Below are 23,397 nucleotides of genomic sequence, written 5' to 3' on the forward strand. Positions count from 1 at the left end.
TACTTTTTCTCATTTCATTGTGTTGTCTAACTAAGTCCACTTGTATGTCATTTAGCTTCCTTAGAATTGTTGCTTAAAATTCCTTGTCAGTCATTTCAAGGACTTCCTGTTCTATAGGACCTAGAACTTGAGAGTTACTGTATTCCTTTGGTACTTTCTTGGTTTTTTCATATTTCTAGAATCTCTCTGTTGGTTTTTAGTCATTGTGGCAGAGGCTATCACAGTTTACTTGTTCCACCCTGGTGTCTGTAGCAATATCAAGGAGTTTTGTTGACACTCAGCTGCCTGTTCCTGCCTCAGGGACCAGGGTTCGGTGGCTGGGGCCTCTCTCAGGGGCAAGGACTCACCTGGCGTGGCCTGGATACCATGCAGAGGGCACCACTGCCTTGGGGCCCCGGGGTTGGCAGCTGGGGCCGTGTTCATCTATTTTTGCCTTTCTGCCCTTTTGTCCCTCCTCCTTCCACCATGTGAGGATGCAGCAAGAAGATGCCATCTTAGAAGTAGAGAGTAAGGCTTCACCAGACACCAGATCTGCTGATGCCTTGATCTTGAACTTCCAAACCTACAGAACTGCTAGAAATAAATTTCTGTTGTTTATAAATTACCCACTGTAAGGTATTTTGTTACAGCTGCAAGGACAAACTAAGACAGAAATTGTTACTAAGAGTAGACTACTGCTGTAACAAATACCTAAAAGTGTAGAAACAGCTTTGGAACTAGGTAATGAGTAGAGGTTGGAAGAGTTGGAAATGAAAGCTAGATAAAGCTTATATTGCCATGAATGGAGTGATAAAGGCAATTCTGGTGAGGACTCAGAAGAAGAGGAGAGCTATAGAGAGAACCTCAGTCTTTTTAGAGATTCTTTAAGTGGTCATGAACAGAATGTTCATAGAACTATAAACAGTAAATACCATTTTGATAGATCTTAGAGAGAAATGAAGAACAAGCTATTGATAACTGCAGGAAAGGCCATCCTTGGTATAAAGTGGCAAAGAACTTGGCTGAATCGTATGTGTCCTAGCACTTCATGGAAGGCAGCACTTAAGAGTGATGAATTAGGATATTTGGAGGAATAAAACTCTAAGCAAAGTTGTCAGGGTGCTGCATTGCTTCTCTTGACTACTTACAGTAAAATGCAAGAAAAGTGAAGTTAATTAAAGATGATATTTATAATCAAAAGGGAAGCAGAACTTTTGGAAAATTCTCACCCTGGCCATGTTGTAAAAACAAAAAGGTGTGCTTGGAGGAGAATACTAAGTGTGTGGCCAAGCAACATTTGACAGAAAGATTAGTATGGATAGAAGGAAGCCAGATGCTTTTCATCAAGACAATGGAAGAGTGAGCCCAAAGGCATTTCAAAGATTCTTTTTTGTCATTTTGATGAAATTTTAATTTTATTTAATTTTTAAAATTTAATTTAATTTTATTCTCATTGAAACATAATTGATTATACATATTTATGGGGTACAAAATTGACAATCAGTATTTGTATATAATATGTGATAATCAAATCAGTATTGTTAGCATGTTCATCATTACAAGTCATAATTATTCTTTGCATGAGGCTGCCACTACCATCACAGGGCCAGAGTAACAGGGCCTTGAGGACAGAATGGCTTCAAAGGAGGGGCACTGGGCATTCATGAGACCTAGTGGCTCACTCCCCAGCACTACCTAAGTCTCTTCTCCTAGCATTCTGGTGCAGTGCTCCTTGGCCACCCCAGCTATGGCTCAAGCAAGCCCAGGGGCAGCTCAGATTGCCCCTCCAAAAGACACAGGTGGTAAACCTTTGCAGTGTCTACCCAGTGCCAACTCTGTTTTTTGTTTGTTTGTTTGTTTTGTTTTGTTTTTTGTTTTTGCACAGAGTGCAAAAGCTGTGGAGGCATAGGTACCTCCACCTAGATTTCAAATGATGCTTTGGAAAACTTTGAGAACCAGGCAGAGAATTGCCATAGAAATGGGGCCACCATAGATAGCCCCCACTAGGGCAATGCTTAGTGAAGCCATGGGGTTGGGGCCTCTGCAGAGATTCTCCAGAAAGGCAATGTCTAGTGGAGCCATGAGAACAGGGTCACTCCTGAGACCCCAGAACTGTAGAGCCATCACCATGCAATGCCAGCTTGGGAGACCTGTAGGTACAAGACACCAAAACCTGTGAGAGCTTCAGCATGAGTTGCACCCAGCAAAGCCATGGGGGTGGGGTCACCTGGAGCCTTGGGGACCGAACCTGCACTCCAGTGTGTCTGAAAGGCACAACGTAGAGTCAAAGAAAATTACTCTCAAGTCTCAAGAGTTAACATTATTTTCTTTGTTGGGCTTTGGACTTACTTGGGATTTGTTAACCCTTTCTTCTTGCCTATTTCTCCCTTTTGGAATGGAAATGTCTATCTTATGCCTGTCCTACCATTGTATTTTAGAAGCACATAATGTTTCATTTCTCTTTCTGTGCCTGACTTGTTTCACTTAATATAATTCTCTCAAGGTCCATCCATGTTGTTGCAAATGGCAGTATTTCATTTGTTTTTATAGCTGAGTAGTATTCCATTGTGTAGATGTACCACATTTTCCATATCCACTCATCTGATGATGGACATTTGGGCTGGTTCCAACTCTTGGCTATTGTAAAGAGTGCTGCGATGAACATTGGGGAACAGGTATACCTTCGACTTGATGATTTCCATTCCTCTGGGTATATTCCCAACAGTGGGATAGCTGGGTCATATGGTAGATCTATCTGCAATTGTTTGAGGAACCTCCATACCATTTTCCATAGAGGCTGCACCATTTTGCAGTCCCACCAACAATGTATGAGAGTTCCTTTTTCTCCGCAACCTCGCCAGCATTTATCGTTCAGAGTCTCAGATGTATTGTGTTCTAAATGAGAATGGTAAATCAAAAAAACTTTTACAAGAAAGCAAAAGAGAATATCTTTATGACCCTGGAAAAAGCAATGGTTTCTTTAAAAGGACCAAAAGGCACTAGTTATAAAAGAAAAAGTTGATAAATTGTACTACATTAAATTCAAGAAATTCTGTGTGTTAAGAGACTATTAAGAGAATGAAAAGCAAGGCACAGGGTGAGAAACATATTTGTAAATTACATAACTGACAAACGGCTTGCTTGCATCCAAAATATGTAAAGAATTCCTACAAATAACTAAGAATAGGGCAGACAACCATATAGATAAATGGGCAAAAGATCTGAACAGGCATTTTCCTTATAGCACTGCTTTAGCTACATCCCACAGATTTTGATATGTTGCACTTTCATTTTAATTCATTCAAAATAATTTCGAATTTACCTTCAAATTTCCACATTGACCCATGGATTGTGTAGAAATCTGTTGCTGAATTTCTAAAAACTTGGAGAGTTTTTTGGTTGTTTTGTTATCTTCCTGGAATTGACTTCTTGTTTAATTCCATTATGGTCAGAGAAAATTTCAATTCTATCAAATTTGCTAAGTTTTGTTTTATGACCTAGGATATGGTCTAGCAGGCCCACTTTACAGGAAACACTAAAGGAAGTTCTTCAGGCTGGAAGTAAGTGACTCCAGATGGTATTTAAATCTATATGAAGAAACAAAGAGCATCAGTAAAGACAGTACAAATGCATATTTCTTCTCCTTTGTTCTCTCAATTTAAAAAGCAATTGTATTAAACAATATGTATATAATTGTATTGAATGGGTATTATATTGAATTGTAATGAATGGGTCAAAGTAGAAATGAAAAAGGAAATTTAAAAATTCCTGGAGACAAATGAAAATGAAAACACAACATACCAGAACTTATGGGATACAGCAAAAGCAGTTTTAAGAGGGAAGTTTATAGCAATAAATGCTTACATCAAAAAAGAAAAAAGCCTTCAAATAAATAACATTACACCTCAAAGAACTAGAAAAACAAGAACAAACCAAACCCAAAATCAGTAGGAGAGAAATAACAAAGATCAGAACAGAAATAAATGAATTAGAGATTTTAAAAATGATAAAAAAGATCCATGAAACAGAGTTGGTTTTTTGAAAAGATAAACAAAATTGATAAACATTTAGCTAGACTAATGAAGAAAAAAGAGAGAAGACTCAAATAAATAAAATCAGAAATGAAAAAGGAAACCTTACAACTGATATCACAGAAATGCAAAGGATCACATGAGACTACTATGAAAAACTATATGTGAACAAACTGGAAAACCTAGAAGAGATGGTTAATTTCCTGGACACATACAACTTACCAAGGTTGAATCATGAAGAACTAGAAAACCTGGACAGACCAATAATGAGTAATGAGACTGAAGCAGTAATGAAAAGTCTCCCAACAAAGAAAACCCCAGGACCAGATGGCTTTACTACCAAATTCTACCAAACATTTAAAGAAGAACTAATACTAATTTTTTTCAGACTCTTCCAAAAAATTGAAGAGGAGAGAATGCTTCCAAACTCATTCTACAAGGCCAACATTAACCTTATACCAAAACTGGAAAAAGATACAACAAAAAAAGAACTACAGACCAATATCCCTAATGAACACACATGCAAAGATCCTTGACAAAATACTGGCAAACAGAATGCAACAACACATTAAAAGCATCATTCACCATGATCAAGTGGTATTCATCCAGGGATGCAAGGATGGTTCTATATATGCAAATCTATAAATGTGATATATCACATCAAAAGAATGAGGAAAAAAACATATCATTATTTCAATGGATGCAGAAAAAATATTTGATAAAATCCAACACTGCTTCATGATAAAAACACTCAACAGACTAGGTATAGTAGGAATATACTTCAAAAAAATAAAGGACATATATGACAAACCCACAGCTTAATATCATACTGAAAGGACAAAAATTGGAGGCTTTTCCTCTAAGATATGGTACAAAACAAGGATGCCCACTTTCCCAACTCTTATTCAACATAGTACTAGAAGTTCTAGCCAGTGCAATAAGGCAAGAGAAAGCAATGAAGGGCAACCAAATCGGAAAGGAGAAAGTCAAACTATCCGTATTTGCAGGTGACATGATCACGTACATAGAAAACCCTAAAGACACCACCAAAAATTATTAGAACTAACCAGTGAATTTAGTATAGTGGGAGATTACAAAATCAACACATGAAAATCAATAGCATTCCTATATGCCAATAACAAAATAGCTGAAAAAGGAATTAAGAAAGTAATACCATTCACATTAGCTACCAAAATAAATAAATAAATATCTAGGAGTAAATTTAGCCAAGGAGGTGAAAGTCCTCTACAATGAAATCTATAAAACACTGGAGAAAAAAATTGAAGAAGATGTAAATAAATGGAAAGGTATTCCATGTTCATTGGTTGGAAGAATAACATCATCAAAATGTCCATATTACCCAAAGCAATCTACACATTCAATGCAACTCCTATCAAAATACCAATGACATTCTTCACCAAAATAGAAAAAACTATCTTAAAATTTGTATGGAACCACAAATGACCCTGTATAGCTAAAGCAATCTTGAACAAAACAAAGTTGGAGCCATCACACTATCTGACTTCAAAATATACTACAAAACTATAGTAACCAAAACAGCATGGTACTGGCATAAAAATAGACAAATAGGCCAATGGGACAGAATAGAGAGCCCAGAAATAAATCCACACATTTCAAGAGATTTTTGACGAAGGTGGTAAAAATATATACTGGGGAAAGGACATCCTCTTCAATAAATGGTGCTGGGAAAGCTGGATATCCACATGCAGAAGATTGAAACTAGATCCCTATCACTCACCATACACAAAAATCAATTCAAAATGGATTAAAGACCTACATTTAAGACCTGAAACTATATAAATACTAGAAGAAAACATAGGGGAAATACTACATGAAATCGGAGTGGGCAGTGCTTTTGTGAACAAGACTAAAAAGGCACAGGCAACTAAAGCAAAAATACACAAATGGGACAACATCAAACTGAAAAGCTTCTGCATAGCAAGAGACATTATCAACAAAGTGAAGAAAAAACCTACAGAATGGAAGAAAGTGTTTGCAAAGTACACATCAGGCAAAGGGCTAATATCCAGAATATATAAGGAATTCAAACAACTCAACAGCAAAAAAACAAATAACCCAATTAAAAAATGGGCAAAGGACCTGAATAGACATTTCTCAAAAGAAGACATACGAATAGCCAATAGACACATGAAAAAATGCTCAAAATCACTAATGGGGAAATGCAAACTAAAACCACAATGAGATGTCATCTCACCTCAGTTAGAATGGCTATTATCAGCAAGACAGAAAATAACAAATGCTGGAGAGGATGCAGAGAAAAGGGAACTGGCCTACATTGTTGGTGGGAATGTAAATTGGTACAGCCATTGTGGAAAACAGTATGGAGGTTCCTCAGAGAACTAAAAATAGATCTTCCTTATGATCCAGCTACCCACTACTGGGTATATACCCAAAGGAAATGAAATCAGTGTATCAAAAAGACACCTGCACTCCCATATTCATTACAGCACTATTCACAATAGCCAACAGATGGAATCAATGTAAATGCCCATCAACAGATGAATGGATTAAAAACCTGTGTTATATATACATAATGGAATACTATTCAGCTATGAAAAGAAATGATATCCTATCACTTGCAGCAACATGGATGGAACTGGAAACCAACATGTTAAGTGAAGTAAGTCAGGTGCAGAAAGATAAATACCACATGATCTCACTCATATGTTGAATCTAAAAGAAAAAAATTAAAATCGATTCTCCTAGAAGTAGAGAGTAGAATAATGGTAACTGGAGGCTGGGAAGGGGGGGGGAGTGGGAGGGAGGAGAGGGGGTGGACTAACAGGTACAAAACTATGCTGTCTACCCTAAGTGAACCATTGTGCAGTATATGCATGTATTGAAACAACACACTGTACCCCACAAAAATGAGTATAAACAAAATTGGAATAGAGAAAGATATAAATAGGTTAAAAGTCAAAGGATGGAAAAAAGATATATCATGCAAACAGCAGCTATAAGAAAACTGGAGTAGCTATACTAATATCAGAAAAAACAGACACTAAAGCAAAAATCATTACTGGGGGCAAAGAAGGATATTTTATATTGATGAAAGAGTTGATCCACTAAGAGCATATACCAAGTACAAACATATATGCACCTAGAATAGAGCCCCAAAATACATGAAACAAAAACTGACAGAAGTAAAGGGAGAAATTAGAAAATTCAACAATAATATCTGGAGACTTCAATACCCAACTTTCAATAATGGATAGAAAAATTAGGCTGAAGATCAAAAGGAAATAGAAATGTTGAATAACAGTATAAACCAACTAGAGCTAACAGATACATAGAGAGACCACTCCATACAATAAAAGAAGAATACACATTCTTCTCAAGTGCAGGTGGAACATTCTCCAGAATAGACCATATGTTATGGAATAAAACACGCCTCAAGACATTTTTTTTTATTTTTTATTTTTTTTAAGCCTCAATACATTTAAAAGGATTGAAACCATACAAAGTATGTTTTGATCACAATGGAGTGAAATTAGAAATTGATAACATAAAGAAATTGGGAAATTCACAAATATGTGGAAATTAAGTAACACATTCCTAAATAAACAATGAGCCAAAGAAGAAATCACAAAGGAAATTTAAAAATACTTTGAAATGAATGAAAATATAGACACAGCATTCCTAAATTTATGGGATGCAGCTAAAGTAGTGTTTAAAGGGAAATTTATAGCTATAAACACCTACATTTAAAAAGAAGATTCAAATCAATAACCTAATCTTCCACCTTAAGAAACTAGAAAAGAAGAGCAAAGTAAACCCAAAGCAAGTAGAAGGAAATAATAAAGAGTAGAGTGAAAATTAATGAAATAAGAGTAGAGAAAGAGTAGAGAAAATCAATGAAACAAAAAGTTGTTTCTTTTAAAAGATCAAGAAAATTAAAATCATTTAGCCGACTGGCCAAGAAAAAAAGAGAGAAAGCCCAATTTACTAAAAACAAGCATGAAAGAGAGGACATTATTATCAACGTCACAGATTTTAAAAGGTTTATAATCAAATACTATGCACAACTGTATGCCAAGAAATTAGATAACTTACATGAAATGGACAAATTACTAGAAAGACACAAACTGTAATTGACAAAGAGAAAAATCTGAATAGACCTGAATTAAGTAGAAAGATTGAATTAGTCATTTAAAAAGTACTCATGAAGAAAAGGCTTCATTGGCGAATTCTGCCAAATACTTAACGAAGAATTAGTAACAATTCTTCACAAACTATTCCAAAAAATAGAAGCAGAGAGAACACTTCCTAACTCATTTTATAAGACCAGTGTTACTCTGACACCAAAACCAAACAAAGACATAGCAAGTAAGGGAAACTAAAGACCAATATCCCTTATGAAAATAGAAACAAAAATCCTCGATGAAATACTAGCAAACTGAATCCAGCAACATATTAAGAGAATTATACACCATAACCAAGTGGAATTCATCCCAGGATTACAAAGTTGTTTTACCATCCCTAAATCAATTAATTTAATATACCACATCAATAGAATAAAAAACAAAAATCACATTCATTTGACAAAATTCAACACCCCTTCATGATAAAAGCACTCAACAAATTAAGAATTGAAGAAACTTTCTCAACCTGATGAAGGAAAGACATCTGTGAAAAAAACACAGCTAACATTACACTTAATGGTGAAAAATTGAAAGCTTTCCCCCTAAGATCAGGAGCAAAATATGGATGTCTGATTTTGTCACTTCTGTTCAACATTGTATTTGAGGTTCTAGTGAGGGCTTTGGCCAGGAAAAAAAAGGGGGGGGGGCGGGCATCCAGACTGGAAATGGAATAGTAAAGCTATCTCTATTTGCTGATAACATGGTCTAGTGTACAGAACATCCTAAGGAAAAAACAAAAAACCTACTAAAACTTACAAATGAGTTCTGCGAGTTTGGGGACACAGGCCAATATACAAAACTTACTAGGATTTCTATATACTAGCCATGAACAAATTAAAAATGAATTAAGAAAATTATTCCATTTACAACAGCATCAAGAAAAATAAAATACTTAGTAATAAATTTAACAAAAGAAGTGCAGACTTGTACACTGAAAACTACAAAATATTGTTGAAAGAAATGAGAGATCTAAAAAATGAAAAAAATGTCTCATCATGGATCAGAAGACTTAATATTGTTAAGATGGCAATACAATCTTTTATCAAAATCCCAGCTGGCTTTCTTGCGGAATTTGACAACTGATCCTGTTTTATCTGTAAATTCAAATGACCCAGAATAGCCAAAACAATCTTGAAAAAGAGGAACAAATTTGGAAGTTTAACACTTCCTTATTTCAAAACTTACTGCATAACTATAATAATCAGGACAGTGTGGTACTAGCTTAAGGATAAACACACCAATCAATAGAACAGCGTTGAGAGTCCAGAAATAAACTCTCACATTTACAGTCAATTGATTTTCAACAAGGGTGCCGAAACAATTCAATGGAGGAAAGAATGATATTTTCAACAAATGGTGTCTGGGCAACTGGATGTATACATGCAAAAGAATAAAATTAGACTCCTACCTCCCACTATATACAAAAATTAACCAAAAATTGATCAAAGACCTAAATATAACAGCTAAAATATCCTCTCAAAAGTGTTTGAGCATGGAATACCTAGATTTTACTAAGCAAAAACATCAGGTTTTCAGATTTGTAGAAATTGGTTTCCAGCTCTTGAAAAATGTCCACTCACTTTGTATCTTCAAGCTACGTTTTGTAGACCAGCTGTTTGCCAGTCAGGTCCTTTCCATCTATAAATTCATCATAGGGCTTATCCCTGTCCGTGTCCATGATTTTTAACTAGTATGAAGCACATTGACGTCACCATAAGTTAACCCTCTTTTTCTCAGGAAAAAATGGTTTTAAAGTACAGAAGTGGCTTGAATTCGTGAGACCAAACTTGATTACAAATAAGTTAGAATTTTAGTAAAGAAATTGAGAAATCCCTGCTTAACTCTCTTTGCTGGTGACATTTTATTTTGAGTTCTAAAGCTGTCTGATTTCCAAAATTTACATTTGCACTGTCTGCTAAATATTCAAATAGATGAGCAAAGTTTACTTTGTATTTATTTATCAACAATCTTTTCTGTTTTATATTTTCTTAAGTTTTATTATGATCTTCATAGAAATCTAGATGATTTGAAACTCTGTTTTTCATCAAAGTACCTAAAAGGTAGGAGAAACAGTGGTTTGACATATTACTTGATATACTGTAGAAAGCATGATCTTTGGTAAGATCTGACAGAATCAGCTCTACACTGTAAGAGGCCCACACATCTACCAAAATTTCCCCTTTTGTTCACTCACAGGACATTTTAGTTGCAACCTCGGAGTGATGCAACAATGAATGATTCATTATTGAGAGCTGCAAATCATGGTTGACATAAGGGTCAGGTTAAAAACAGCAACAGTGACTATGGATAATCTATGCCATATCTGCTTGTTGCTAAAAACTGTGTTGCTTTTGGCCCCTATTTTGGGGCGGGACACAATATGAGTTTGGTACCTTTCTCCTAAAGCTTGAGCAACCATTGTTGAAAAATGAGATTTTCATATCCTGGAACAGGGTTTCCTAGGATGTAGGACTTTCAGTGCTAAAAGTGGGATAGTACTAAGGAAATCAGGATGACCGGTCACCCTATTAGGCCTTTGGTAGCTTTCCAGAGAATTGAAAGGATTGTTTTTGACAGTTTTGTCCAGCTTCATAGTTGCTTTTGGAGTAGAATATTTGTTTATCTCCTTAATTCATCATGCCAAAAGTGCATCTTTGGTACTATGTATTCTACATATCATTTTTAATATGTCTCTGTCTCACAAAAATGTAAACCCCTTGACAATAGGGATTTTTGTCTGTTTTGTTCACTGCTGTATTTCCCATGCTTGACATATGGTAGTCACTCAATAAATATTTTTTGATGAATAAATGAATTAATGACACTTGCAGGAATGTGGAGAATAGATCAGAGGAGGGAAAAATCAAATTGGGATAGGCTAATTAGTAAGATAGTGGAGTGATCCAGATTGGAGATGGTAGAGAGGCTGGAGATAATGAAAAGTGGACTGATTCAAGAGATAGTTAGGAAGCAAAATTGCCATGATTAATGATGGAGTGGAGATGAATAAGGGGAGTGAAGTAGAGGGTGGTGTCCAGAATGATTTTTTGTTCTATGGCCTGCAGAACTGGGTGGTTAAATGTGCTATTCAGTGAGTTAGGAAACAGTGGACCAGTATCAGGTTTATAAAGAGAAGATCATGAGTTCTCTTTCAGACATATTGACTGTGACATGTCTTTGAGATGACTAAGCAATTTCAAATAGGCAGTTGGATATATGGTCCTAGAATTCAGAAGAGAAATGTTGGCTAGAAAGATCAATGAGTGTGTCATTACTCCCAATGTGGGTGCTAAATAAATGGATGATTCCCAAGGAAGAGAGAGGAGAGGGCCTGAGATCAAGCTGCGACTGTTATTCTGCATGCACTCAATTTTCACTTGGATTAATGAAGTTACTTAATTGTAAACTGGAGCTTAAGTTAGGATTTTAAATCACAAGTATTTTAAAGATTTTGAAATAGAACAATTAAAAGAGATTTTCAGATTTTCTCCTACTTTTCCTTTAGGTCCTGTTTTTAGAGATGACTCATGTTTTACAGTCAAGTTTGGTGTCCATTGGTTGTTTTGTATAACTTTGGTTAAGAGTGACAATGGAGGGTGATGGTTCTGATTTTTTAGGTATTTACCAAATCCTCCTGTGTGTTCAGCACTGTGCTAGGTGCTTTGAAGATATACATAAGAGATATATACTATTCTTACTCTTGAGGGATTTTCAAACTATTTGGAGGAATAATTGTATATTAAAATTGAAAGAGACTTTAAAGATCATCTAGTCTGATTCTTTATGTTTTACAGAACATAAAAGTGTGTCCAGAAAGATGAAGCATCTTTCCAAGTTCAAAAATGAAGTGATGGAGATCTGATATAAGTCAGGGCCCCTGATCTCTAGCCAAGCGTGCTGCTCTTTTTTAATAAATCATTCATTCATTCAACAAACATTTCTTGAGTGCCTACTATGTGAATGTACTGTTCTAGACACTCGTGATAAATCATGGTACTTTTTCATCCACATTCACCTCTGGTGACTAATAGCAGCATTTACAATGCCCTGGGCATTCAGTAAGCAGAGTTGATTGACAGCTGGGTGTGGCTGACAGCTGGATCATCCACTTTCAATTTATAATCATTTCTTCTCCTGGTGCCTGAAGGAAGAAAAAAATAGTGGTAGATTAACATATGAAGCAATTAGAGACTAATATACGGTATACAGTATATAATTAAGTGCTAAATTGCATTGCATTACTGTGAGTGCAACAGGGAGATATAGGAGCCACAGTTCACAGAAAGACAGACCCAGAGTACAGGACCACAAACTTAGATAGGAAAAGATTTTACATTAGCTCCCCCACATGTTCATTTGAGGAAGTTCAGCAAACAGTTATTGGTCAGGCACTGTGCTAGGTGCCTAGGGATATAAAAAAGAATAAGACATGGTCCTTTCTCCCAAAGAGCTTGCTGTCTAGGGGGAGAGGCAGAATGAAGTACGTATAGTATCAATATAATATGATAAATGATAAGACTGAGGTCCGTGCATGAGCGCTATGGAAGCAAAGAGGAGGGGAACTTTACCCAATCAAAGATAAGGTAAAGCTTCTTGAAGGCCGCTAGATCTTAGCTAATCCAAGAAAGTTGTAAAAGGAGTTCTAGGAAGCAAGAACAGCATGAATAAAGAAACAAAGACCTTTTGTCTCTCTATTCCACTTATCAGAAAAACTGGAGACAATTTAGCTACTTGTAAGTGGAATGAGATAAAAACTACTCCATATCACTGACTATAAAGCTAGCACTTGGAGCTAATATTTATTGAGCTCTATGGGCCAGAAGCTGTGCTAAGTGCTTTATGTGGATTATCTCACACAATCCTCATAAAAATCCTTGAGAAAGGTACCCCATCATCCTTACTTGACAGATGAAGAAATTAAGGCACTGAGAAGTTAATGTGAAACCAGGATTTGTGTCCAGGTCATTTGGTTCTTTGCCTCCCTGTCTAGATTATGTCTCATTGTGAAGATTAGATCCCTACAAATCTTATCCATATGAAATTCCTCTAGCATTTAGATTTATTATTTTAATACTTGAGATTAGTATAGATCTGTCTGATCATGTTATTTAACCAACAGCCAAAATAGGGCCAAAAGGAAAAATAGATGCTCAAGATCACCAGGGACCCAATGGCAAAGCCAGTTATTAGCATGTTTCCTCACTAAAGTATATGACTAAAAGTGGTATTAATCAAAATGAAGTCTCCCGGGCATTCCAATGTAATTGAAGAGATGCCCAAGTTGTAAGGTTTTTGGGGGGTTATTTTGTTTTTCTTTTTTCACCTTGATGGCTGCAGGTCAGTGGTTGTCAGATGTTTGTGTATATCACAGTCCTACCTGGGAAGCTTGTTTTTTTTTTTTTTTTTTTTTTCTCATTAATAAATTTTTATAGATCACATGTGGTTTTCTTTGTTTTTGTTTTTTTCTTAATTTTATTTTGTCGATATACAATGTGGTTGATTATTGTGGCCCATTACCGAAACCTCTCTCCCTCCTCCCTCTCCCCGCTCCCACCCAACAATATCCTTTCTGTTTGCTTGTCGTATCAACTTTACCTGGGAAGCTTGTTAAATATATAGTTGCTGGGCCCCATTTTCCTCCTATGCCAGAATCACTGGAGTAGAGCTTGGGCTACTATATTAACTAATTCCTGAGATGATTTCACTCTATTTCTCTTCCACTTCTCTCCATTCTTTATTACATTCTCTTCCCCATTCTCAATGGTCTTATTTTGTTAAATATTTATTGAGTGCCTACTATGGACCAAACACAAAGTTCTAAGGGGTGCTCTGATGGAGATTCATTCTAATTGGAGATGGAGACAGATGATAAACACATAAACAAACAAATACGAAGCAGTACAGCATGGTGATCAACGTGGGTTCTGGAGTTAAAACAAACGTAGGCTTGAAACATGGTTCTTCCTCTTCCTACTGTGTGGCCTTGGGCAAGTTACTTAACTGCTCAACAATTTCTTTCATATAATATTCCCTACCTCTCAAGGCTGTGGTAAGGATCTAATAAGACAACGTACATAAAGAACTTAGCACTGTGCCTGGTATATGGTCTGCACTCAGAGTTAACTCATTACTTTGCAGGCAACAGCACTGCGAAGTATAGTTATTTCTTCAATATTGCCATCGATATACTAAATTAAGTTCAGCTTGTGTGTTTATTCAACAAACAATGTTTTAGGGATGTCAATGTGTCTCTAAAGCATTTTCCCATGCCACATTTGGTAGTTTCCTTGGCAATGTCTGTACCAGATCCAGCCTCAAATTGCTAAACAAGGAAGAGATATCAATAACAAAGTCCACCAGGGCCCGCAGATCCTCAGTTAGGTACCTGAGTAGTTTCATAGGCTGCCTAGAGTTAAGAATGTTTATAATACTCACCAATACTCTAAGTGGAACTTAAAAAACAAACAACAACAACAACAAACTAAGAAGAACAGCATAGAGGCCAAATGCTGTGAGCCAACACTAGTGAGTAATCAATTAGATGATATTGTAGTCAAGGGATACATAAAAAAAAAAACCAAAACTGTCCTTCCTATTTGTTGGGGCAAGAACACACACATACATCATTATCTGTCCTTGTGCTCCATAACAACCTTGCAAGTAATATTTTCATTTGACTGATGTATAAATTAGGGCTCAGAGTAGTCAAATGAAAAGCCCAAGGTTACTCTGGTAGTTAGTGGCAGGCCAGCAGTTCAAACCCAGGCCTTCTGACTCTTACGCAGCATTTCATACAAATAGTGTTTTTTTCCACACAAACATTTAAAATGCTTAATCCATCCACTTTAAAAAATAAAGATTAAGAAATATAAAATGTATTCAATACGAAAAATGCAAATAGACTTTAATTCTACGTAAGTGACACTTTTTTTTGCACTTGTCATGTTTGCAACTTTGCATTTGTTCATGTGATTACTTGATTCAGGTCTGTCTCCCCTACTACACCAAAATGGACCATGTCCATTTTTATCTTACACATAGTGGGTGATCAATCTGTATTTGATGAATGAATGACCCACTGGTGTCGAATATAGCCAGAAGGTCATAGGCAAGAGGTGAATTTAGCCTTTGCTTTAGGCAGGAACAGAAATGCCGGTGGTGTCTTATAATGAAGATGGGCAAAGGAGTTACCTCTTAGTTGCTGAAGAGGATGAATTTGCTTGCACTGAACTTGGTGATTTGAGGTCAAGGGCCGATCTAAGCAGAGCAGATACAGTTGCTAAGCTGTTGTTTACAGTGTAGTGAAAGTCAAGAGATTGTATCAATTCTCTAAAGAAGAATGTAGGACAGTTTCTTAACCTGTGTTCCTCAACAGATCTGCATCAGAATACCTGGGTATTTTAGGGAGGCAGATTTCTGGACCCAGACCTTCCGAATCCCCAGAAAATGGCACCAAAAAAATCTACATTTTTAATAAGCTCCTCAGGTAATTCTCACTTTCAAAGTTTACGAACTGCTGGGCCTGGAATAGCAATAGACCCACAGAGGGTCTAAGACTGTCTGGGGAAATGTGTGCATTAAATCACAAAGTGAGAAGAAGGAAAACCTACAAAAGAGACCAAAATAGCAGCCACAGAGCCAGAGTCAGGGCACTGTTGTCATAAGCCAAGGAAGTTGAAAGTTTAAGAACAAATAGATGGCCAAAAGTGTCAAGTGCAACAGAGATGTCAAGAAGGAAGATGAAGAAGTGCTCACTTTGGCAGCACATCTACTAAATTGGAACAATACAGAGAAGACTAGCATGGCTCCTGCGCAAGGATGACATGCAAATTCGTGACATGTTCCACATTTAAAAAAAAAAAAAGAAACAATGAAGATGGAGAAAAGTCATTGAATATGATAAAAAAAAAAGACCAAGTATGACCTTTGAGCATATTTTTAGTAAAGTAATAACGACAGAATACAGATCTTGAGGGGGGTGGGGACTGACCTGTCCTTCAAGACCCAATTCAAAACATTGCCTCCCAGTGATGTATTTCCTGACTCCCCTGGACAAAGTCCATCAATCCTTGTGGTATGTAATTCTATTATAACAGTTCACTTACTGTACTGAAATTCTGTTTACCTGTTTTTCTTCCTCATTAGACTGAGAATTCCTTGAGGGCAGGAACTGTGTATTTTTTTAAATCTCTTTTTTCCAGCTTTATTGGGATATCATTGATAACTAAAAATTGTATATATTTAAGGTGTACAACTTGGTGTTTTGATAACAAGCTGTGTCTTGTTCTTTTTCAAATCTCCAGGTCTGGCATAATACCTGGCATTCAGAAGATATCTGTAAATGCCCACTGAATGAATGATTGGAGAGCAATTGGAGGCAAAGGGCACAGTCTGACAGTAAAAGTAGATGAATTCTGTACATTTGAAGGCAAATGAGAACTGGGCAATTGATGCTGCTGAAGCAGGGAATAAGTAGGAAATCAGTTCCTCCAGAGCATGAAAGGGATGTGATTAAAAGCACAGCTTTAGCTTTAGAAAGCAGGAAGGATAGCTCTTTCTCTGAATCTTGAAGGAAGCATCAGATGGTGGGTGTACAAGATAAAGTAGCTTAGCTCAGATGACACTTTTCTAAATAAGTCATGAAACTAAGGCCTTTGCTGAGAATGAGGTACAAAAAGCAGGGTCTAGAGCTTGAAGAAAAAGACTGGAAAACAGTTGGTGAAAGTGTACTGGTGAATCATTCAGAGATTAATAGATCTCATGCTATATCCCCTGGCATTAAGAGCATGTTATCGCTATTTGACTCCTTTCCATAGCCCATGAAATAACAGACCGCATTTATCAGTCATGCTCATTGGGACTGGCTACCAGACCTGGAGCCTAAAAGTAACTGGAATCACTGATCTCTCCCTCTGCTGAACTCTCTCTGCACTTCCTTTCCACCTTTTAAGGCAGTCACTGTAGTGTATCTTCTATCACAGCGATTCATCTTTTTCTTGCTAGATTGTTAACAGTTGAGTGCAAAGGCTACATCTTATTCACTGTTGTGCTGTACCTTAGCATGGTGCTTTGTACATAATAGATGGAAGATGTCTGTACCAGGCACACATCTCTAATATAGCATTTATCACATAATACTGTATTTGCTTGTCTGTCTCCCCTTTTACACCATGAGCTCAAGGGCATGGACTGAGCTGTATTGATCTATGTCTCTCTTGTGTTTGGAACTTAGTAGTTTTGGAAATGTTTACTGAATCAAATTTTGTTGAATGCATGGATGAGAGAATAAATAAAAGATAGCAGATTGTAGTGATTTGGGGGAAAACCTAAAAAAGATGATACACTGCAGACACTGCATTTTGTCACTTATACAATCATCTGTCTCATCCTAACACCAGTAAGTGTGTAAAGCTGATGGAAAATGATGCTGGGGGACCTGTTTTCATGTACACCATAAATGTTTGGAATATACATTCTGGATCTTCTTATGAAAATTTCTAGCCGCTCCCTTTTACAGCACAGAGCCTGGGTAAAAGGGCTAAGGGTTCCTTGCAGCGAAATGACTGATTCATCCACTCTTATTAGGTATCTATTTGAATGGGATCAATATTACACCATCATGCTCACTGTTTTCATGGGGATTACAATTTAAGGTCGACATTGCAGAGAAAAATAAAAAGAGTGATGAAATAGCATTGGATCAAAACAGTGGAAATCCACTCCCCACTGCAGGAAAAACAGCTACCTGAAGGGCATCTCTAAATTTTCACTGTTTTATTAGGGCTTTAAAAAAAAAAAGGCTGGCTTGCAGTCTGTGAGGCCAATAAAATAATAACAAAAGCTGACCCTTACACAGGGCATACTATGTGCCTAGGCATTATTCTATGTGATTTACATATATTAACTCATTTCTCATAACAATCTTTTGAGATGGATATCATTATGATCTCCATTTTGGAGGGGATGAAACCAAGGGACAGAGAGGTAACACAATGGGGTCAAGGTCATAGAGCCGGGGGGGGGGGGGGGGGGGGTGGAATTCAAACCCAAGCAGTAGAGCTCCAACACACCATAGCGGAAAGCACTCGTCTAGGTGTCTGGTTTACCTGTGTGGGTTATAAAGAAAATCACTTATCGTTTCTGATTGTGATAATCCTAGCATTTATAGAGAGCCTGTTATACGCCAGGGACACTAATACATGCTTTTAGTTGCATTCTCTCATTTCTTCCTCACAATAAACCTGTGAGGTACTATTTATATCCCCAATCTAAAGACAAAAATAATTTAAGGTATAGAGGTTAAGATGATTCGCCCGAGGATTGAAATCCAGGCAGACTGACTTCACTACGAGCTTTTCAGTCTTTCCCCGCAGTAAAAAGAGGCGAACGGAGGACCTCAAAGGGATGCCACGAGAGTACAATGAAATAATGGATGTGAAAAGGCCTCGGTGAACAAGTGCAAGGGATAAGGCCTACCCACTCAAATCACTGTTGAAAACCAGTTACCCGGCGGCCCTGTTCAACGGTTTCTAGTCCCAACCCCTGCCCCTTCTCCACCCAACCCACAGCGCTATCTTCGAATCTCTTTCTCTATCTCTTCGGATCCTGCCCGCAAACACTTGGCGGAGCGTCGGAGCGGAGAATAGAAGGTACGCGCGCGAGCAGGAGGAGGGGCCTACCGCCCCATCCGTACAGGGGCTGGCCTCTGCACATGCGCCGTGGCTCTGCGGCTTCAGTCGTCTCCTCTCTGCTGCCAATCAGGGCCCGCGGCGCGCTCGGAACGTATCAACGCTTTGTGGGTCGTGTGCGTGCGAGGGGGGTGACGTAAGGGCGCTCCGCGAGCCCGTCTCTCCTCGAATGAAAGGAAACAACCTCCGGCGACAGAGCCCCGCTCTCAGGCACTGCCGGAGAACCGAGACCGACTTCTTTCTCTTTCCCCTCATTGGCGCTTCTCTCCTGCCGTCCGCCTCGGGGCCCCGCCGGTGAGTCCCCACGGAACCCTGGGGCCCCCCATTCTCTGGCCGGCGGGAGAAGACAAGGAGGATGGCGGTGGCCAGGCCGCCGCCCCTGCCCGTTGTAAAGGAGGACTCTTGGTGGTCTTGCTTTATTGTCAGGGACCCCAGAAGCGCCACTCATTGTAGGCACTTGGCGAAGAAGCTGCTGAGAAAGTGCTTTGGAGGTGCAGAGGGAAAGGTTAGGCTTAAGCCTAGACTCCGGGGGAGGGGGCGCAACATTTGAGGAGGGAAAAAACTGGGAATTTTTAGTCTTTGCGATTGCTTAGGACATATTTGGGAAGGAGGGAGACTCCCAGTTTGGGAAGAGTAAGAGGAAGAATTGTTAGTATGGCAAGAGGGTAAGCCTTACGGAATGAAGAAAAACTCCGGGGTGGGGGGAATTAGGGGTGAAACGGAGATATAAGGAGAAGCTTGCAACGAAGAATTAGAGGGCGAACTCCTGGGGGAGGGGGCGTAAAGAAAGTGCTAGGATGATGTTTTCCTGGATTCGGGAGGATTGGAAAAGGACGATTAGGGGACCCTGACTTTACGACTGAAAGGAACCTGCCAAAGTGTTTTAGAGGAAGATAGTTTTGCGAGTTTAGCTCTTGATTAGAGGGAGATCTTGGAGTCTAGTGTGTACTGGGGAATAAATAACGGAGAGAATCCGGTACGTTATGTGTACCATCCTTTATTACATGGACGAACAGCCCGGTATTCTTTTCAATTTCCATTCGTTTCAATATTATGCGTGGAAGTTGAAAAATCTTCTGTTTTTGAAAAACCTTTTATTTTCATCGGTTTACTACGTAATATCAGGTCTTATTCATGCAATTCAAATTCTTTCTCTACCCTTGGGTTTGAAACAACTGGAAAATTCCTTTAGTTTCCTTTTGAATAACCGCAAAAAGCAGTGCGAAGCATGTAATAATTCATGCAAGCAAATTCAGGTGCCCTTCCGGTAATTTCTTATTCGTTTATTTCTCGCCACTGTAACTTTCCTGATAGAAACACTGTTTTTTTTTTTACGATCACGTCTATACATTTTGATCTATGTACAACTTGCTTGCGTGTGGAATGCTTTAATCTTCCGGAACTGCAGTTTTTGTTTTGTTTTGTTTGTTTTTCTGTGAAACGCTCTTTCATATACCAGTCATTGAATGAGCTCTCGAGTTGGTTCTTGAATGCTCTCCTTGATGTTTCGGGTTATTTCTACCTTGATGTTTCACAGCATCTTGAAAAATCAGAACCGCGTTGATTGCTTCAGCCTAACTAATCTGACTGTTATACATTTTTCAGACATTTAAATTATGTTTTTCATGCTGTTGGTGCATCTTTATTTCTGCTATATTGCATTTTCCCATAATGTTATGTTTCTTTTAAGAAAAGGGTTTCATTGTTGGGTGAGAGCATCAAAGTTTGATCTCCGCATGCCTTGAAAAACCTTTTAGACTAAAATTAAAATGCCACATAGCTGTGGATCATTATGAACCCCTTAGTATTTTGGTCCTTGGAATGCCCTTATTCTACTTAACTGGAGACCACAAATGTGACAGCATTAGATAAAAATCTGTATTTTTATGATAAAGACATTTTTGCTCGGAGTCATTGTTTCCGTGATGCTCTCCACTTCATGTTTTACAAGGAGGCTGCAAAAGAAATTAGCAAGATATACACAGATGCATTATTTGAATTTTAGTGGAAAAATCCATTTAGTCATTGCACATTGGGGAAAGTTTTTAATTGGTTTGGTGCACTTTTGTGTGGCTCTGTTCACTTTACAAATTAAGTTTAAACTGATTACAGAAAAATACTTGAGAATATTTTTAAATGTAAAATTGCACCTTTTTTCTTTTAGATATTGGAGTCTTTGATCTAGAAAAGCAGGTTCTCAAAATTAGGAGAGAAATTTACCGTTTTAGAAATTGAAAGAGGCAAATTCAATATGGGTAGAATTTTGGGGATACCATTTCAGAATTAATTTTAAGAATAAAAAGTGATTTTCCATTCCAGGCATTTTTTATCATAGGCCAGTTTTGTAGCCAGTGGTAGGACTGTATAGAAATTACACATTAAAGATGTCTGTACAGATTAGTTTTATAATGTGCCATCCTTTCAACTGGCCAGGATGACCCGAAGAAATGCTGAATATAAAACAGTGATTTCAGAGTGCCTATTATTCATTGTATAGTAGTTAAGAAAACTAATTTTGAGCTCAAATAAATTTTGGTGCTATGCATGAATTTTGCTGTTTTGCATAGTTAATTCTAAAAATTTGGGCAGCTATATTCCTGATAAAGCAACTGAATGCATACTTGCCTGAGCAAATGCAAACACACTTCCCCTTTTGTTTCTTTTGTTTCTCTCTTATGTCCTTTTTTTTTTTTTTTCTTTAATCCTAAAAGTATTTGCTGCCTGTTTTCAATCAGTTTCACGGTTTATAGCCAGTGCTATGAATACAGTACTATTGTAAAGTATCCGATGCCATTTGGAAGACTGAGGTATTTAAAATTATAGATAGCGTTAAGAGTTTGTTAAACCCATCAAAGCAGAGACTTTCAGGGCCTTTGAAGTTTCGTTAAAAAGAAAATCCTAGGTATAAATTGATGAGAAGGCATGTTTTCTTTATGGCTTCACATTAAATTTTGATTAAGTATCTGAATTTTTATATTGAAAAGCGCTGAATGGCTTGTACATAATACCTTGCTGACATCCAGTTGCTACTGTTCTTGTTGGTGAACAAATGCTTCTCCGAAAGCTGCAGTGTAGTGTAAGTGAGTCAATTTTTTTCAACATGGTATTACGACCTTGTTCAAATACGTAGAAAAAAAGAAAGAATTTAGTAAATTAATTTTAAGACCAAAGTTTGTGACTTTATTGATTGCGATGTGTGTGGCAACCTGGGTCTTGAACTACTTGGTCTTGTTGATTTGGAAAAACTATACAAATCAAATAACTGATTTTAAATTTGTTTAGTGTTGTTCTGAAGAATCCATGTTGAGATTGATGATCTGAATCTGAAACCTTCTGTATTACAGCTTTTCCTTTTTTTTTTTTTTTACTGTATTATCTATGATTATAATTTGACAAAGTTTAAGGCTCATTCAGAAAAATTGTCCTGCCTCTACACAGTATTACTTATTTGAGCATGGAAGTTACTGCATTTAGAAGACCACTGTCAGTTCCTGACTTTAATTAATAAGCAGACTTGGAATGAATCTCAGAATCTTATAATATAGTTGTTTTATTTGTAATTGGGTCGAAAAGTCTGCATTTTTTAATAGTCTGTTAGAAGTTTAATTTTTTAGCTTGAAAAAGGAATAGAATTACAAGAATTAATTTATTGAAAACATATACATGATTTTTTAAAACTTGGAAATAATTTAAGTTTTTAAAATACGTGTTCTAAAGTCATGGTTAAGTAAACTCATTTTAGTTTTGTCCTATCGATATGTGACCTTTTTAGAAATTGTGTTATTATAGAATTTTGTAGTATTTCTTCTCTGGGTATTTTGTAGTTTTCTTAGTTTCTGCTCTGTTCTTAGATACATAATTCATCTCCTTGAGGGGGCACCTAGCTATACAGGAAAATTTTTTTGCATTAATTATGCCAGCAGATGATGATTTAATATTGTACATTGTACATTTTTTATCCACAAGAAATAGTTCTAATTATTTCACATATCCTCTCATTTGGGAGCATTTTAATTTTTCTCAACTACTCTAAACTTCATTTAGTTATTTATTATGGAGGAATCTAGGTTTTAATATTAATTTGTACTAAATAGCCATTTTAAAATGCATGTATTAAAACTTAGGTCAAACATTAAACAACTTACATGAATATGTATAAACTGATTTTAAAACGAAATTAACTGTTTTGTTGCCCTTCTTATTCTCTGTAGCATTTCTTGAGGCTTAAAGTGGCATTCTAAAGGCAATTTAAAAATCATGTCAAGCTCAGTTGAACAGAAAAAAGGGCCTACAAGACAGCGCAAATGTGGCTTTTGTAAGTCAAATAGAGACAAGGAATGTGGACAGTTACTAATATCTGAAAACCAGAAGGTGGCAGCACACCATAAGTGCATGGTAAGTATACTGGCAGCAACCGAGAAGCCTTGAAAATCATTCATGAGAAAATAACACATGAATGTTCCTGGATACTTTAAAAAAAAAAAAAAAGTAAATTTTTAAGAAATGGCTTATCAC

At 37.1% G+C, this 23,397-nt stretch overlaps 1 protein-coding gene and 1 non-coding gene across 4 annotated transcripts in view; both read left to right on the forward strand.

The window, feature by feature from the left end:
• Positions 1-15,941: 15,941 nt before the first annotated feature.
• On the forward strand, positions 15,942-16,047 carry LOC134368769 (U6 spliceosomal RNA). Its single transcript, XR_010022478.1, has one exon. It is a non-coding gene; the product is annotated as a U6 spliceosomal RNA (small nuclear RNA).
• A 2,977-nt stretch (positions 16,048-19,024) lies between these two features.
• The window catches only part of PHF6 (PHD finger protein 6), a 48,905-nt gene continuing 44,532 nt past the window's right edge, over positions 19,025-23,397 (forward strand). For 2 of the 3 annotated variants that reach the window (XM_063083698.1, XM_063083697.1), the window contains exons 1-2: positions 19,025-19,176; positions 23,094-23,277. In XM_063083698.1, coding sequence (XP_062939768.1) covers positions 23,140-23,277 — 138 coding nt within the window. In that variant the 5' untranslated portion in view covers positions 19,025-19,176; positions 23,094-23,139. The remainder of the gene's footprint in view (positions 19,177-23,093; positions 23,278-23,397) is intronic. The other variant, XM_063083699.1, reaches the window with a different exon arrangement.

Source organism: Cynocephalus volans, chromosome X, assembly GCF_027409185.1.
Source record: "Cynocephalus volans isolate mCynVol1 chromosome X, mCynVol1.pri, whole genome shotgun sequence".
NCBI lineage: Eukaryota > Metazoa > Chordata > Mammalia > Dermoptera > Cynocephalidae > Cynocephalus > Cynocephalus volans.